The sequence below is a fragment of the Pseudophryne corroboree genome, chromosome 4 (assembly GCF_028390025.1).
Source record: "Pseudophryne corroboree isolate aPseCor3 chromosome 4, aPseCor3.hap2, whole genome shotgun sequence".
In the NCBI taxonomy this organism is placed as follows: Eukaryota; Metazoa; Chordata; class Amphibia; order Anura; family Myobatrachidae; genus Pseudophryne; species Pseudophryne corroboree.
The window spans coordinates 506631860-506648579 of NC_086447.1; the positions used below are offsets into that span (position 1 = coordinate 506631860).

At 44.4% G+C, this 16720-nt stretch overlaps 1 protein-coding gene and 1 long non-coding RNA gene across 12 annotated transcripts in view; one reads left to right on the top strand and one right to left on the bottom strand.

Moving 5' to 3' along the window:
- LOC134909868 (uncharacterized) overlaps positions 1–16720 on the top strand; it is an 81921-nt gene that overhangs the window by 59590 nt on the left and 5611 nt on the right. For 4 of the 7 annotated variants that reach the window (XR_010176050.1, XR_010176055.1, XR_010176051.1 and 1 more), the window contains one exon: positions 14909–14977. This is a non-coding gene — a long non-coding RNA (uncharacterized LOC134909868). Of the gene's footprint in view, positions 1–14908; positions 14978–15447; positions 15548–15635; positions 15826–16720 lie in introns of those variants that run through there. The other 3 variants (XR_010176052.1, XR_010176053.1, XR_010176054.1) reach the window with 3 other exon arrangements.
- The window catches only part of ZUP1 (zinc finger containing ubiquitin peptidase 1), a 211880-nt gene that overhangs the window by 12344 nt on the left and 182816 nt on the right, over positions 1–16720 (bottom strand). For all 5 annotated transcript variants that reach the window (XM_063917196.1, XM_063917197.1, XM_063917193.1 and 2 more), the window contains exon 8: positions 6928–7082. In XM_063917196.1, the coding sequence (XP_063773266.1) occupies positions 6928–7082 (155 nt within the window). The remainder of the gene's footprint in view (positions 1–6927; positions 7083–16720) is intronic.

Genomic DNA, 16720 nt, shown 5'->3' on the forward strand with positions numbered 1-16720 from the left:
GAGGGGCATAAAGGGAGGAGCCAGTGCACACCCATTCTAAAGTTCTTTGTAGTGCCTATGTCTCATGCGGAGCCTGTCTATACCCCATGGTCCTTACGGAGTCCCCAGCATCCTCTAGGACGTAAGAGAAATGTAGTTTATGATCCAGCCAAAATCCTGGAGCATCTGTATAGTTATCTGAAGATGCTCCTGCAATAGTGCTATTGATGGAGCCCTTAACAATAGATCGTCCAGTTAAGCCAACACATTGATTCCTTGCTTCCTGAGCAGCGAAATCATGTGTGCCATTACATTCGTGAATACTCTGTGCCAGAGCAGAGAAATGGGATTGTAACTGTATAGAGTCTAATAAGGCTTCACCAACATAATTTAGGGCTTCTGAAATCTGATCGGCCAAAACATTAAATTCAGACAGATTTCCCGATTGAAACCCAGAAATTATATGGGGCAACCAGGAATTGATAGCTTTTATTACCCAGGCACTAGCCAAAACAGGTCGTTATGAAACACCTGTGAATAAGGATTTTAGAATACCTTCACTTTTTCTATCCATAAAATCCTTTAGTTTTACAGAATATATTGTGGGAATAATCATATTCCTAACCAATCTAGCAAAGGGAGCATCCACCATGGGTGGTTTTTCACAAAGCCTAGTATCCTCTTCTGAAAAGGGATAAAGATATTTGATCATTTTTGGAATATTGAATTCTGAATCTGGTCTTAACCATGCTTCACCTAGAATTTCACCAAAATGAGAAAAACCTGGAAACACCGATACCTGTTTCTTCTTCCTCTTGAAGAAAGAAACTGAATTACTAACTGGCACAGTTGATGCTTGTAGATTCAAAGTCTCCTAGACCGAATCTACCAAGAAAGAAGCCCCTGAATCAGATTGGGAAATCTCCCATTCCAAATGCTAACCTCAGGTGTTTTTTTTTGTTGTTGCCATAAATGCATCTTATACACACCGCTACACAAATAGGACGCACAAGCAGCTTCTGCTGATTAAAACGTTATCTGGCATGCCTATATTCAGTGTAAGACTGCGGATATATCTGCTAATGAAATTCTACATTCGTGTTTTCCTGGAAATCACTATAACGTAGCCTATCATATGCAGATATAGCCGAACTCGCACACAGAATATAAACATGTTGCATATCATTTTAATGAGCAGAAGCTGCTTGTGCATTGTATTCGCATAGCGATGCGTATAAGATGCATTTATGGCAAAAAAAAGACGCCAGACATTAGAGGAGTTTCCTGGCAAATGACGGCTCACTTACGCCAGGCATCTCTTATTTTCTTGGTGCATGCACAATGCCAATATGCCTTACAAATGAATGTACCTTCTGTGTTCCCTTCCCCCAACCAAAGCCAGCATGATTCATTCATTTACATACAGTAGTCTACTGCCCGTGTTGTTTTGTCATTTACTAAGCAGCACACCCAGTCCCCGAAATCACAAGTTTCACTGAGGGAGGGATTAGTGGTGGGGGAGGCTGCCTATTAAAGTAATGGGGAGAGCTGGGAAGAAGTACAGTAAACTCAGTCTCCTAAAGATAACACTCTCGTAATTTGAAAAGTCATACCTGCATTGTATATCTGTGTAAAAAGTAGCATCTACAATATTTTTTTCTAATTTTGACTGTAAATCTGTGTGCATGTCTGAGTCTGTATACAAAACACGACAGAACTTGTTTTGGAAAAATTAGAAAACTATGGATGTTTGTGTAAAAAGTAACAGTCACAGTTTTCTAATTTACCCCAAACAAGTTCTGTCGTGCTTTATATACAGACTCAGACATGCACAATGAATAATAAGCGAATAAGCCAATTTTTTATATGAATAAAACTAATAAAATAAATAGGTTTAATTCATATAGTCCCAGAAAACACAATTTCTAGAATACACATACTGCAGTCATTTGAACGATGACGATATATTGTGTTCAGAGAATGTATCCAATTAATTGTTGCTTCTGTACACACTACGCAGTCATCATCTAGCAGTACAACACGGTTGATCGAGGTTTCTAATATATGATTAATTTTTTTTCATTAAAACTTTAATGCAAAAATAATTGGTTAAAAAAATCCATCAAAACGGTTTAAACCAAAAAAAGTGTTTCTTCCATTTTTTTTAACTGCTCTTTTTTCCAACTCTGCTCCATAATATGAGAGAGAGAGAGATCCAATTAAAACAGCTACCTAACTTCTTTAAAAAATAAAAAAAAGTGTAGCACTGTCAGTATAGATAAAAGACTAAGGCAAAGCAGTACACACACACATACATATATATTATATATATATATATTTTTATTTTTTATCCCCCCCCCCCCCCCCCCATAAACTAACCGCTCTATGGGGTATATGCAATTGCGGTCGAATTCCCGAAATTGTCGAAAAACTGTACTTTTTCGCCAAAAATAAATAAATCGACAATGCAATTCAGTACTTTCCGTCAAAAAAACGGACTTTCAAAATTCGACTTTTTGAAATTCGACATTTGTCAAATTCGACATTTCTGCAATGGTACAAATGCAGCAATTCGCCAAAAGTATATTCAATTGAAGTTTGGAAATTCGATAACAGTGCTTTTAGACAGTAAATTCGTCATTTTCAATCCGCCACACTTTGGTGGGGGAATCTAATAAAAAAAAATTAAAACATGTTTTTTTTGGTGTTTTTTTATTGGTAATAGCATATCTATTTATATTAGAAGGGATTAGGTACTTGGTTTGTCTATTTTGGAGGCACAAGTATTATTTATATATTTTTAAAAATATTTTTTTTTATTTTTTTTAAAATGGAATGGTAAAATCCCGAAAAAAAAAAATGGCGTGGGGTCCCCCCTCCAAAGCATAACCAGCCTCGGGCTTTTCGAGCCGGTCCTGGTTCTAAAAATCCGGGGGGAAAAATGACAGGGGATCCCCCGTATTTTTAAAACCAGCACCGGGCTCTGCGCCTGGTGCTGGTGCAAAAAATACGGGGGACAAAAAGAGTAGGGGTCCCCCGTATTTTTTACACCAGCATCGGTCTCCACTAGCTGGACAGATAATGCCACAGCCGGGGGTCACTTTTATACAGCTCCCTGCGGCCGTGGCATTAAATATCCAAACTAGTCACCCCTGGCCGGGGTACCCTGGGGGAGTGGGGACCCCTTCAATCAAGGGGTCCCCCCCCAGCCACCCAAGGGCCAGGGGTGAAGCCCGAGGCTGTCCCCCCCATCTAAGGGCTGCAGATGGGGGGCTGATAGCCTTTGGAAAAATGAAAGAATATTGTTTTTCCAGTAGTACTACAAGTCCCAGCAAGCCTCCCCCAAAAGCTGGTACTTGGAGAACCACAAGTACCAGCATGCGAGAGAAAAACGTACAACTTTATTTCACACCTGCCGACACACACACACATACTTACCTATGTTGACACGACGTTCGGTCCACTTGTCCAAGTAGAATCCGGGGTACCTGTGAATAAAATTATACTCACCTCAATCCAGTGTCCAGGTTATAATCCACGTACTTGGCAAAACAACAAAATGGCAACCCGCACCAAACGGACTGAAAGGGGTCCCATGTTTACACATGGGACCCCTTTCCACGAATGCAGAGACCCCCCCCCCCCGTGACTGCTGTCACAGAAAGGTCTCTTCAGCCAATCAGCGAGCACAACGCCCTGGCACTCTGCTGATTGGCTGTATGCGCGTCTGCTGTCTCCTGTTTTTATTTGGGTAATTTTTTTCCAGTAGAACTACAGGTACCAGCGGGCCCGTTTTTCTCCCGCATGCTGGTACTTGTGGTTCTCCAAGTACCAGCTTGCGGGGGAGGCTTGCTGGGACTTGTAGTACTACTGGAAAAAACAATATTCTTTCATTTTTCCAAAGGCTATCAGCCCCCCATCCGCAGCCCTTGGATGGAGAGGGACAGCCTCGGGCTTCACCCCTGGCCCTTGGGTGGCAGGGTACCCCGGCCAGGGATGACTAGTTGGATATTTAAGGTCACGGCCGCAGGGCGCTGTATAAAAGTGACCCCCGGCTGTGGCATCTGTCCAGCTAGTGGAGCCCGATGCTGGTGTAAAAAATACGGGGGACCCCTACTCTTTTTGTCCCCCGTATTTTTTGCACCAGCACCAGGCGCAGAGCCCGGTGCTGGTTTTAAAAATACGGGGGATCCCATGACATTTCCCCCCCCCCGCATTTTTAGAACCAGGACTGGCTCGAAGAGCCCGAGGCTGGTTATGCTTTGGAGGGGGGACCCCACGCCATTCCCCCCCCCCCCCCGTTTTTTTTAAAAGTCGGAACAAAATCCGTCAAATCCGCCGTTTTTCGTCAGCGGGACTGTCGAATCTGTTTTTCATTGAATATGGTCAATTTCGGCACCCACTTGCCGAAATTAGACGGTCGAATTGTGTCGAATTAAAAAATTGCCGAAAAATTGCCGCGATTCGCCGCTAATTGCATATACCCCTATGAGACACAAGGTGATAAAGTTACTGCCTAACTTTCACAGAACTAGTGCAGTAAAAAGAGTTATATGTGTGCATATAAATCAAATAACTCTTTTACACTAGGTTTACTACAACACTTGTAAAAAATTCCTGTGGAACTGCTTATCTGATTAAATGCCAGCACATCCACCAGTCTGTTTTATGCAGGAAAACCACCGCTCCCTGGCCAAACCATACACTCTGGGCTGGCGTTCTTTAACTTACAGGAGCCCTTTTTATCCTCCTGGGGTTGTGACATACTGCGTACATCTGTATCTGATTAGCCATCCAGCAGTCAGTCTCCATCCAGCCTGTCCTCCCCGCTTCCGGAAGTGATGTAATCGGCAGATGCCCAAACGTGCAAACTGCGGCATGTCTCCGGGGGCCAGTACCACACTGCTTAGAAAAGGAGCATCTGTACAGACATTCTATAATTACACCGAGCATCTTGATTTAAGAAAGTTGGTTCCGGCTGGCCCGAGTCACGGGGGTGAAGCCAGCCATCTCGCTGGAAGCGGATCTCGTGGCAGGAAACGGAGACTGGTTAGTGACACACAGGCTGCGGCCAGTAGTGGGGAAAGCATCATCGCAGTAACGTGGCATTACACGATCCTCTCCACATGCAGACACTTAACATTCAGGAAACAGTTTTTAAGCAAATAAGGTTCTATAAACTTACATACCCTGTTTCTTACATGCCACCTCCACAGATGTGTGTCGGGGAGGGGGGGGGGGGGGGGGGAGAAAGCCCCAGGGATCTCTGTGGTTTAGGGACACTCCAAGAGGCCATCTTTTAGAGTGGCATACAGGGTTTTGCACAAACCTCCTATACTATCTAACTACCACACTGGTAGTGCTTGCCAACCATTTCTCCAGAGACTAAGCACCCAAAAGATTTTTAAAGAAATAAAATAAAAATACATAAAGCCTAACTAAAAGCTAGGAACTAGCTAGTGCCTTCTCCAAGGTACTAAAAACAAGACTGAGTGCCTGATGGATGGGGAGGTGTTACGCGGTATAGTGGGTGGGAGCCTGTTTTCAATCTAGTTAGTACTTGACTCCTCAGTTCACCACTCACAACCCAAAAGTAATGGTAAGATGGATGATAAAGGAATATGTATAATAATCCCCACCCTTCTCCTGAGTCTACAAATCACAAGTGCAAATTAAAGCTGCTTTCTGTGGACCGCAACAACCTGGATGATGTGTAATCTGGACAATCGTTACATATGCAAGGCAGCATATAAATAGTAAGCTTTCGAGCAGAGCCTTCCTACCTCTATGTCTCTCTGTTATTACCCAGTTTGTCTTATCACTGTTGTTTCCAATTGTAAAGCGCAACAGAATATGCTGCGCTATATAAGAAACTGTAAATAAAATCTGCATGGGATACTGCTTTTCTGGTGCTCTACATACAGCATTGTCATGTTACGTAGGGTGGAGCGATGGTGTCCAGACCAAAAGATACAGGAAACATTTCTTCCCTTGTTTGGAGAGGAGTAGGTGGAGTGCAGGAACAAATGTGTCTTTGACCTAGTACCCACTGGCTCTGGCCCACAGATGTGTCCTCATACAGCTAGCCTCAATAAACCATGCAGCAGGAGATGCCTGTTGCAAGTGAGGTAACAAATTCCGTGCAACTCCGCTAGAATTTAGCATCTTTCATTTGCCGAAAATGCAAATTAGACACAACGTGGCGTGGCTAGAATGCACCAGGAGACTGTGCTGATTAATTAGATGCAACACTTGTATATCTGTGTGCGACTGGTTCTCTATATGAAGCACAACAGAACTTGTTATGGAAAAAAAAAAAAACACGGCAGCTGATCCGTACTTCGTAGACAGATTCAGAGACTCAGTCGCACACAGATTAAGAAGTGTCACATATCTAATCAGCAAAGTCTCCCAACGCTAGCAGAGTCTTGCGGGACCTGGCGTGCCAACATGAGCTATATAGCGTGACTGCAGCAAAGGTGTTTACATACAGTACATCTTACAGATTTGTCCTCATATAAGCGATACTGTACCATTGTTTCTAGTGTGACTAGAACAACTACTGCTGTTACAAATGCTTACTAATGGATGAAAGCATTGTTGAAGCCTAACAAGTTCTATACACCAGAAAAAACACTGGTACTGAACATACAATATGTCAAATGTATTTGACAGACATGTTAACTAGTTTTCACTATGCTTATCCTACAAGGAATCCTCTGATGAGCACAGAATATATAATGGACCTTTGTCTTACATTTTATTTTCATAAAAATGCCTCATCAGTCTAGGTTCCCAGGTCATAGTATTTTTCAAATGGGTAGTTTTGAATGTAAAGAGTTGTAAACACACCCAAATTCATGTTAGAACAAAATGTACTGTTTATAATCAAACCACACTGATTCAAAGAGATCCAGAGATCTAAAAGTACAATGTACTACACCTCACCTTGGTGTTGAAGGTAAATGGCAGGCTTGGAAGAACACCATACCTTGCCTCCAGTTTCACTAGCATCAGGTGCATAATAGTTCAGAACCCACTCAAACAAGAGAGGGTGTGTTCCAGAAGTACTGCTTGGCTTGTGAAAATCAAGAATTCTACATCTATGCAAAATATATCAATAATGAAAGAATTTAAAAATGATCACACAAAAAAACACAGAAAAATTATATTTAGATAGATAGATAGACAGGTAGATAGATAGGTGTTCATTCTAGTGCCCTGCACCTGTCACAACCTGTGCAGTTCCTTTTCCTGCCTGGGGTGTTGCTCTCTACTCTGGTGTGCCTATCACACTCTGGTCTATATCTCAGTGTTGGAAAAAAGAAACTGCACGGGTTGTACAAGGTAATAGATTGAACACATTATACATATACAGTATGTATACACACACACCCGTATAGAAGCAGAGGCACCTAATTTTACCACAAAAACCTGGGAAAACTTATTGACTCGAGTATAAGCCTAGGGTGGGAAATGCAGCTCTAGCCGTACACAGCCCTCAGTGCCAGATATGCCCTCATACTGCCACATATACCCCCACAGTGCCAGATATGCCCTCATACTGCCAGATATGCCCCCACAGTGCCAGATATGCCCTCATACTGCCAGATATGCCCCCACAGTGCCAGATATGCCCCACGGTACCTGATGTGCCAAATATGCCCCACAGTGCCAGATGTGCAAGATATGCCCTCATGCTGCCAGATATGCTCTCATGCTGCTGCCAGATATGTCCCTCATGCTGCTGCCAGATATACCCCTCACGCTGCTGCTAGATATACCCCTCATGCTGCTGCCAGATATGCCCCTCATGCTGCTGCCAGATATGCTCCTCATGCTGCTGCCAGATATGCCCCTCATGCTGCTGCCAGATATGCCCTCATGCTGCTGCCAGATATGCCCCTCATGCTGCTGCCAGATATGCCCCCTCCCCAAGTGCCAAATATGCTCCCCCAGTGCTATTACTTACCCCTCCGTCGATCCCGCACTGTCTTCTGAAGGAAGGACACGGAGCGCACAGTGCGCGCCTCTCCTGTGGTCCCTCCTGCATCTCCGGCGGCCGCGGCGGGTCTATTAAAGGAAGTGCCGGTTCGTGATCAGAGGTCACGAACGGGTACTCCCTTTAATAGACCCGCCACTGCCGCCAGAGATGCAGGAGGGACACAGGAGAGCCGCGCGCTGTGCCCTCGTGTCCCTCCTTCACACTGCACTCCCTGTCACTGCACTGACTCGAGTATAAAACGAGATGGCTTTTTCAGCACAAAAAAAAAGTGCTGAAAAAGTCGGCTTATACTCGAGTATATACGGTATATAAAATAAGATTTTAAACCTACCGGTAAATCTTTTTCTCCTAGTCCGTAGAGGATGCTGGGGACTCCATAAGGACCATGGGGTTTAGATAGGCTCCCTAGGAGACATGGGCACTACAAAGAACTTTAGAATGGGTGTGCACTGGCTCCTCCCTCTATGCCCCTCCTCCAGACCTCAGTTAGAGAAACTGTGCCCAGAGGAGACGGACAGTACAAGGAAAGGATTTTTGTTAATCTAAGGGCAAGATTCATACCAGTCCACACCGTATAACATGGAATATACGCAACCAGTTAACAGTATGAAACAAAACAGCATCAGCCCGAGACTGATCAGACTGTAACATAACCCTTATGTAAGCAAAAACTATATACAAGTCATGCAGAATGTAGTCCGCACTGGGACGGGCGCCCAGCATCCTCTACGGACTAGGAGAAATAGATTTACCGGTAGGTTTAAAATCTTATTTTCTCTTACGTCGTAGAGGATGCTGGGGACTCCGTAAGGACCATGTGGTTTATACCAAAGCTCCAGACCGGGCGGGAGAGTGCGGACGACTCTGCAGCACCGACTGAGCAAACACAAGGTCCTCATCAGCCAGGGTATCAAACTTATAGAACTTTGCAAAAGTGTTTGAACCCGACCAGGTAGCTGCTCGGCAAAGCTGTGAAGCCAAGACGCCTCGGGCAGCCGCCCAAGAAGAGCCCACCTTTCTAGTGGAATGGGCCTTTACCAAATTTGGTAACAGCTATCCAGCCGTAGAATGCGCCTGCTGAATCGTGTTACAGATCCAGCGAGCAATAGTCTGCTTTGAAGCAGGAGCGCCAAGTTTGTTGGCTGCATACAGGACAAACGGTGCCTCTGTTTTCCTAACCAGAGCCGTCCTGGCTACATAGATTTTTAAGGCCCTGACTACATCCAGGGACTTGGAGTCCTCCAAGTCACCAGTAGCCACAGGCACCACAATAGGTTGGTTCATATGAAATGATGAAACCACCTTGGGCAAAAATTGAGGACGAGTCCTCAACTCTGCTCTATCCATATGGAAAATCAGATAGGGGCTCTTGTGAGACAAGGCCGCCAATTCGGATACCCACCTCGCAGATGCCAAGGCCAACAACATGACCACTTTCCAAGTGAGAAATTTTAATTCAACCGTCTGAAGCGGTTCAAACCAGTGAGAGTTTAGAAACCGTAACACCACGTTAAGGTCCCATGGTGCCACTGGGGGCACAAAAGGAGGCTGGATGTGTAGCACTCCCTTTACAAAAGTCTGGACTTCTGGGAGAGAAGCCAATTCCTTCTGAAAGAAAATAGATAGGGCCGAAATCTGTACCTTAATGGAGCCTAACTTTAGGCCCATATCCACTCCTGTCTGTAGAAAGTGGAGAAAACGGCCCAGATGGAAATCTTCCGTAGGAGCATTCTTGGCTTCACACCAAGATACATACTTCCTCCAGATACGGTGATAATGTTTCGCCATCACCTCCTTCCTAGCCTTTATCAGCGTAGGGATGACTTCTTCCGGAATACCTTTCCCAGCTAGGATTCGGTGTTCAACCGCCATGCCGTCAAACGTAACCGCGGTAAGTCTTGGAACACGCAGGGCCCCTGCTGCAACAGGTTCTCCCTGAGAGGAAGAGGCCACGGATCTTCTGTGAGCATTTCCTGAAGATCTGAATACCAGGCCCTTCGAAGCCAATCTGGAACAATGAGTATTGTCTGCACTCTTTTTCGTCTTATGATTCTCAATATTTTTGAGAGGAAGAGGAGGGAACACATAGACCAACTGAAACACCCATGGTGTCACCAGGGCGTCCACCGCTACTGCCTGAGGGTCCCTTGACCTGGCACAATACCTCCGAAGCTTCTTGTTGAGGCATGGAGCCATCATGTCTACTTGAGGAAGTCCCCAATGACTTGTTATCTCTGCAAAAACTTCTTGATGAAGTCCCCACTCTTCTGGATGGAGATCATGTCTGCTGAGGAAGTCTGCTTCCCAATTGTCCACTCCCGGAATGAAGACCGCCGACAGAGCGCTTACGTGATTTTTCCACCCAGCGAAGAATCCTGGTGGCTTCCTTCATTGCCACTCTGCTCCTTGTCCCGCCTTGGTGGTTTACATGAGCCACGGCTGTGACGTTGTCTGATTGAATCAGAACCGGTAGGTCGCGAAGAAGATTCTCCGCTTGTCATAGGCCGTTGTATATGGCCCTCAATTCCACCTGCGACCCTCTAGAAGGTGAGCACTCTGCAGCCACCACAGGAGAGACACCCTGGCCCTGGGGGACAGGCTTATCTGCTGATGTATTTGTAGATGGGATCCGGACCACTTGTCCAGAAGGTCCCATTGAAATGTCCTTGCATGGAACCTGCCGAAGGGGATGGCCTCGTAGACAGCCACCATTTTTCCCAGAACTCTAGTGCACTGATGAACAGACACTCTTTTTGGTTTTAGCAGGTTTCTGACCATGTTCTGGAGGTCCTGGGCTTTTTCCATTGGGAGAAAAACCCTCTTCTGTTCCGTGTCCAGAATCATGCCTAGGAATGATAGACGAGTCGTTGGAATCAATTTGAGACTTTGGCAGATTTAGAATCCAACCATGCTGTTGTAGCACTCTCAGGGAGAGCGACACGCTTTTCAGCAATTGATCTCTCGATCTCGCTTTTATCAGGAGATCGTCCAAGTACGGGATAATTGTGACTCCCTGCCTGCGCAGGAGCACCATCATCTCCTCCATTACCCTTGTGAAAATCCTCGGGGCCGTGGAAAGCCCAAACGGCAACGTCTGAAACTGGTAATGACAGTCCTGTACAGCGAATCTCAGGTACTCCTGATGAGGAGGATATATGGGGACATGAAGGTATGCATCCTTTATGTCTAGTGACACCATAAAATCCCCCTCTTCCAGGCTGGATATCACTGCCCGGAGCGATTCCATCTTGAATTTGAACTTTTTCAAGTACAGGTTTAGGGATTTTAGATTTAAAATGGGTCTACCCGAGCCATCCGGTTTCGGGACCACGAAAAGGGTTAAATAGTACCCTTTCCCCTGTTGGACTAAGGGAACCTTGATAATCACTTGCTGTTGACACAGCTTTTGAATTGCAGCTAACACTATTTCCCTCTCTGGGGGAGCAGCTGGCAAGGCAGACTTGAAAAATCGGCGAGGAGGCACCTCTTCGAATTCCAGTTTGTAGCCTTGGGATACAATTTCCAGCTCCCAAGGATCCACGTCTGACAGAACCCAGACCTGGCTGAAGAGTCGAAGACGTGCCCCCACCGGTGCGGACTCCCTCAGTGGAGCCCCAGCGTCATGCGGTGGATTTAGTGGAAGCCGGGGAGGACTTCTGCTCCTGGGAACTAGCCGTAGCAGGCGTTCTTTTCCCCCTACCCTTACCTCTGGCGAGGAAGGATGAGCCCCGACCTCTTCTGGACTTATGCGACCGAAAGGACTGCATCTGATATTATGGAGTTTTCTTTTGCTGTGGGGGAACAAAAGGCAAAAAAGTAGATTTACCCGCGGTAGCTGTGGAAACCAGGTCCGCGAGACCTTCCCCAAATAAAACCTCACCCTTATAAGGCAAAACTTCCATATGTCTCTTTGAGTCGGCATCACCCGACCATTGGCAGGTCCACAGAGCTCACCTAGCAGAAATCGCCATGGCGTTGGCTCTCGAACCTAGCAGCCCCACGTCTCTCTGAGCGTCTCTCATATATAAGACTGCGTCTTTAATGTGACCTAAGGTCAATAACATGGTATCCCTATCTAGGGTGTCAATGTCAGCTGACAAGGTATCTGTCAAAGCTGCAACTGCACTACATACTCATGCCGATGCTATTGCCGGCCTGAGTAAAGCACCCGTATGTGTATAAATAGATTTTAAGGTAGTTTACTGCCTGCGATCAGCAGGATCCTTGAGGGCTGCCGTGTCTGGAGACGGTAGCGACACCTTCTTGGACAAGCGCGTTAAAGCCTTGTCCACCCTGGGCGAGGATTCCCATCGTACCCTGTCCCTTGCAGGAAAAGGATACGCCATAAGAACCCTCTTGGGAATCTGCAGTTTTTTATCTGGAGATTCCCAAGCTTTTTCAAATAACTCGTTTAGCTCATGAGACGGGGGAAAGGTTACCTCCGGTTTCTTTTCCTTAAACATGTGCACCCTCGTGTCAGGGACAGAGGGATCATCTGTGATATGCAAAACATCTTTTATTGCAATAATCATATAATGAATACTTTTGGCCACCCTCGGGTGTAACCTTGCATCATCGTAGTCGACACTGGAATCAGAATCCGTGTCGGTATCAGTGTCTGCTATTTGGGATAGGGGACGTTTTTGGGACCCTGAAGGGCCCTGTGACACAGCTAAAGCCATGGATCGACTCCCTACTTTTTCCCTGGACTCTGCTTTGTCCATCCTTTTATGTAATAATGCCACATTTGCATTTAAAACATTCAACATGTCCAACTAATCAGGTGTCGGCGTTGCTGACAAAAACACCACAATCATCTGCTCCACCTCCTCCTTAGATGAGCCTTCCGCTTCAGACATGCCGACACACTCGTACCGACACCCCCACACACACAGGGATATATTTATATGGAGATAGTTCCCCAATAAGGCCCTTTGGAGAGACAGAGAGAGAGTATGCCAGCACACACCCAGCGCCAACTCACACTGGAAACAAAATTCCCAGATAAATAGCGCTTTTATATATAATTATATGTATATAATACACTCACTGCGCGGTACAAATGCCCCTTCCCCCCTCTTTTCTGCCCTGTGTCACCGTGTTCAGCAGGGGAGAGTCCGGGGAGCCAGCTTCTCTGCAGTGCTCTGCGGAGAAAATGGCGCTGGTTAGTGCTGTGGGATCAAGCTTCGCCCCCCCCCCCCCCCAGCGGCGGGCTTCGGTCCCACTCAATTTTGTAATACTGGTGGGGATTTTAATATATACTGCCTCCGCAGCCTATATATGTACTAGCCAGTCCTAGATGTGTAATATATTGCTGACCAGGGCGCCCCCCCCCCTGCGCCCTGCACCCATCCGTGCCTGCAGTGTGTGTTGTGTGTGGGAGCAATGGCGCGCAGCGTTACCGGAGCGCGTTACCTCAGAGAAGATCTGAAGTCTTCTGCTTCTTTCTTCCGGCTCTGTGAGGAGGACGGCGGCGCAGCTCTGGGACGAACAGCGAGGGAAGACCTGCGTTCTGACTCCCTCTGGAGCTAATGGTGTCCAGTAGCCTAAGAAGCAGAGCCTATCACTTAAGTAGGTCTGCTTCTCTTTCCTCAGTCCCACGATGCAGGGAGCCTGTTGCCAGCAGTGCTCCCTGAAAATAAAAAACCTAACAAATTCTTTCTTAAGAGAAACTCAGGAGAGCTTCCTGTAATGCACCCAGTCTCCTCTGGGCACAGGAACTAACTGAGGTCTGGAGGAGGGGCATAGAGGGAGGAGCCAGTGCACACCCATTCTAAAGTTTCTTTATAGTGCCCATGTCTCCTGCGGAGCCAGTCTATACCCCATGGTCCTTACGGAGTCCCCAGCATCCTCTAGGACGTAAGAGGGGAAAAAAATGATATGTGTATATATATATATATATATATATATATATATATATATATATATATATATATATATATATGTATATATATATATATATCTATCAACAAAGAGAAAAAGGTTTCCCCAGGGAGCTGGTGATATTCTTTGGTATGTCAAAAATATTGACGGTGGAACGCATGCCGCAATGGGCTATGGAACGCAATTTTTCAATTTATCCTTCTACCTCTCTAAATGCTTAAGGTTCTGTAAAAGTAGTCCTGCGGTAATAAGTATTTAACTATGCTCAAGTAGTTTTAAGATCATATTCTATTATGTATAGAAAATAACTACTTAATATTTAAATTCTAGTTAATTCAATCACAGGAAATGATGTCACACAAAGTAGGGTTTAAAAACCCAGTAGGTTTAGTTTCAATCCTATGCAGCAGCTAGAAGCATTGCTGAATGTGGAGAGGTAAGCATATTGATTTCATGGTCCTTTATAGTTTGTTTTGGTGTGTAATTACAAATGATGTTAATAATTCAAGTGTGAATATTGATGGTAAAAATATGTGGGGCTAAATACCAGCTTTAAAAATATTCTGTGTCTTTGACCAATAGGGGTATATAGATAAAAAATCTTAAGTCAACTTTTCAGTTAATTCACAACATTGTTCCATTCAAATAGATAGCCCTTAAATGTTAACATAACAAATATACTTTGAAAACAGTCTAGGATGCTCAGAGGATGAATGCTCCTTAGGAGTGTCAGTTTATTTACACTGACACAATATTTCGGTATATTATCACTTAGGGCGAAAGAGTTTATATTCCCAGTCACATTAAGCTAGATAATATGGATATGAGTAAATTGTGGTAAAAGCCTCAGTCTTTTTGGGGAATGACCAATAATGGTTAATGACCAATAATGACCAATATTGATACCAATAATGATCAGTATTGATACCAATACCTTTTTAAAATAGATATTCCTATAATTCTGACATAACTTATGCTGACCAGAATTATCAAAGTACCTACACCTTTGTTTTTTCATTTATATATTTTGCTCCAACATAGGTACGATTACGGTTTTCTGTCCACAGTTTGATGTGATTTAGTGGAAAGCTGCTGTTTTCAATATAATTGGTATGTATGAAAAATACACCATGGGCCAGTATTTATATGTGCTGTACCCTTATAGCATTAGGAATTTGTTTTCCATTATAGGTTCCAATACTATTGCTCTTAGAAACCTCCAAACCAAGTGGGGTTCAGTGGATAAGCATAAAATGAGTCACATCTAATAATCTGTTGAATTGGTATATATAATTGTATCATACTAATATTATTATGGAAACATATGAGATTACCACATATGAGTAATATGATGTCCCCCATCCCATCCAGCTTATAAATGATGAATATGACAAGTTTCTATAATGATATATTATCTTAATTATATATTATTAATAATATTAATAGTAATATATTAGCTAATAGATTTGGATTCTTCAAAGATAAATCACATTACTCTTTATTCAATTTATTCCTCCACCCCTCCTCATACATCCTTTTTTCCTGCCACTGTATAAGTATAACACGTCATAATTTTACAGATATCCCATGTGGTGAAATCGAGTTCGATATCACTTTTTAAGTGTTTTTATTTGCCTTTTGAAGACACGCTAAGTTGCTTGTTCATACTGTGATTTTTTGGTATGTATACATGATAATTATAATTGACATGAGCACATTGCAGATAAATGAAAAGATTTATTGATGAAATGTTTTTTACATTGTTTAGAGTATAAATAAAATACCCCTGATGAAGTCTGTAGGACGAAACGCGTTGGGTTAAGACAGCGATTTTGTCATTTCTTCAAGGAGGATTAATCATCATGTCGATATGTGACTGAAATGAATTGTTACCAACATCAATATCTGTATGAAACATTGACTGTCATTTTGGACATACTGTGATACAGCTCATTTTTACTGTGTTTTATAAAATAAGAATTTACTTACCGATAATTCTATTTCTCGGAGTCCGTAGTGGATGCTGGGGTTCCTGAAAGGACCATGGGGAATAGCGGCTCCGCAGGAGACAGGGCACAAAAGTAAAGCTTTTACAGGTCAGGTGGTGTGTACTGGCTCCTCCCCCTATGACCCTCCTCCAGACTCCAGTTAGGTACTGTGCCCGGACGAGCGTACACAATAAGGAAGGATTTTGAATCCCGGGTAAGACTCATACCAGCCACACCAATCACACCGTACAACTTGTGATCTAAACCCAGTTAACAGTATGATAACAGAGGAGCCTCTGAAAGATGGCTTCCTAAACAATAACCCGAATTAGTTAACAATAACTATGTACAAGTATTGCAGATAATCCGCACTTGGGATGGGCGCCCAGCATCCACTACGGACTCCGAGAAATAGAATTATCGGTAAGTAAATTCTTATTTTCTCTATCGTCCTAAGTGGATGCTGGGGTTCCTGAAAGGACCATGGGGATTATACCAAAGCTCCCAAACGGGCGGGAGAGTGCGGATGACTCTGCAGCACCGAATGAGAGAACTCCAGGTCCTCCTTTGCCAGGGTATCAAATTTGTAAAAATTTACAAACGTGTTCTCCCCTGACCACGTAGCTGCTCGGCAGAGTTGTAATGCCGAGACCCCTCGGGCAGGCGCCCAAGATGAGCCCACCTTCCTTGCGGAATGGGCCTTAACAGATTTAGGCTGTGGCCGGCCTGCCACAGAATGTACAAGTTGAATTTTGTTACAAATCCAACGAGCAATCGACTGCTTAGAAGCAGGTGCACCCAACTTGTTGGGTGCATACAGTATAAACAGCGAGTCAGATTTTCTGACTCCAGCCGTCCTTTAAAT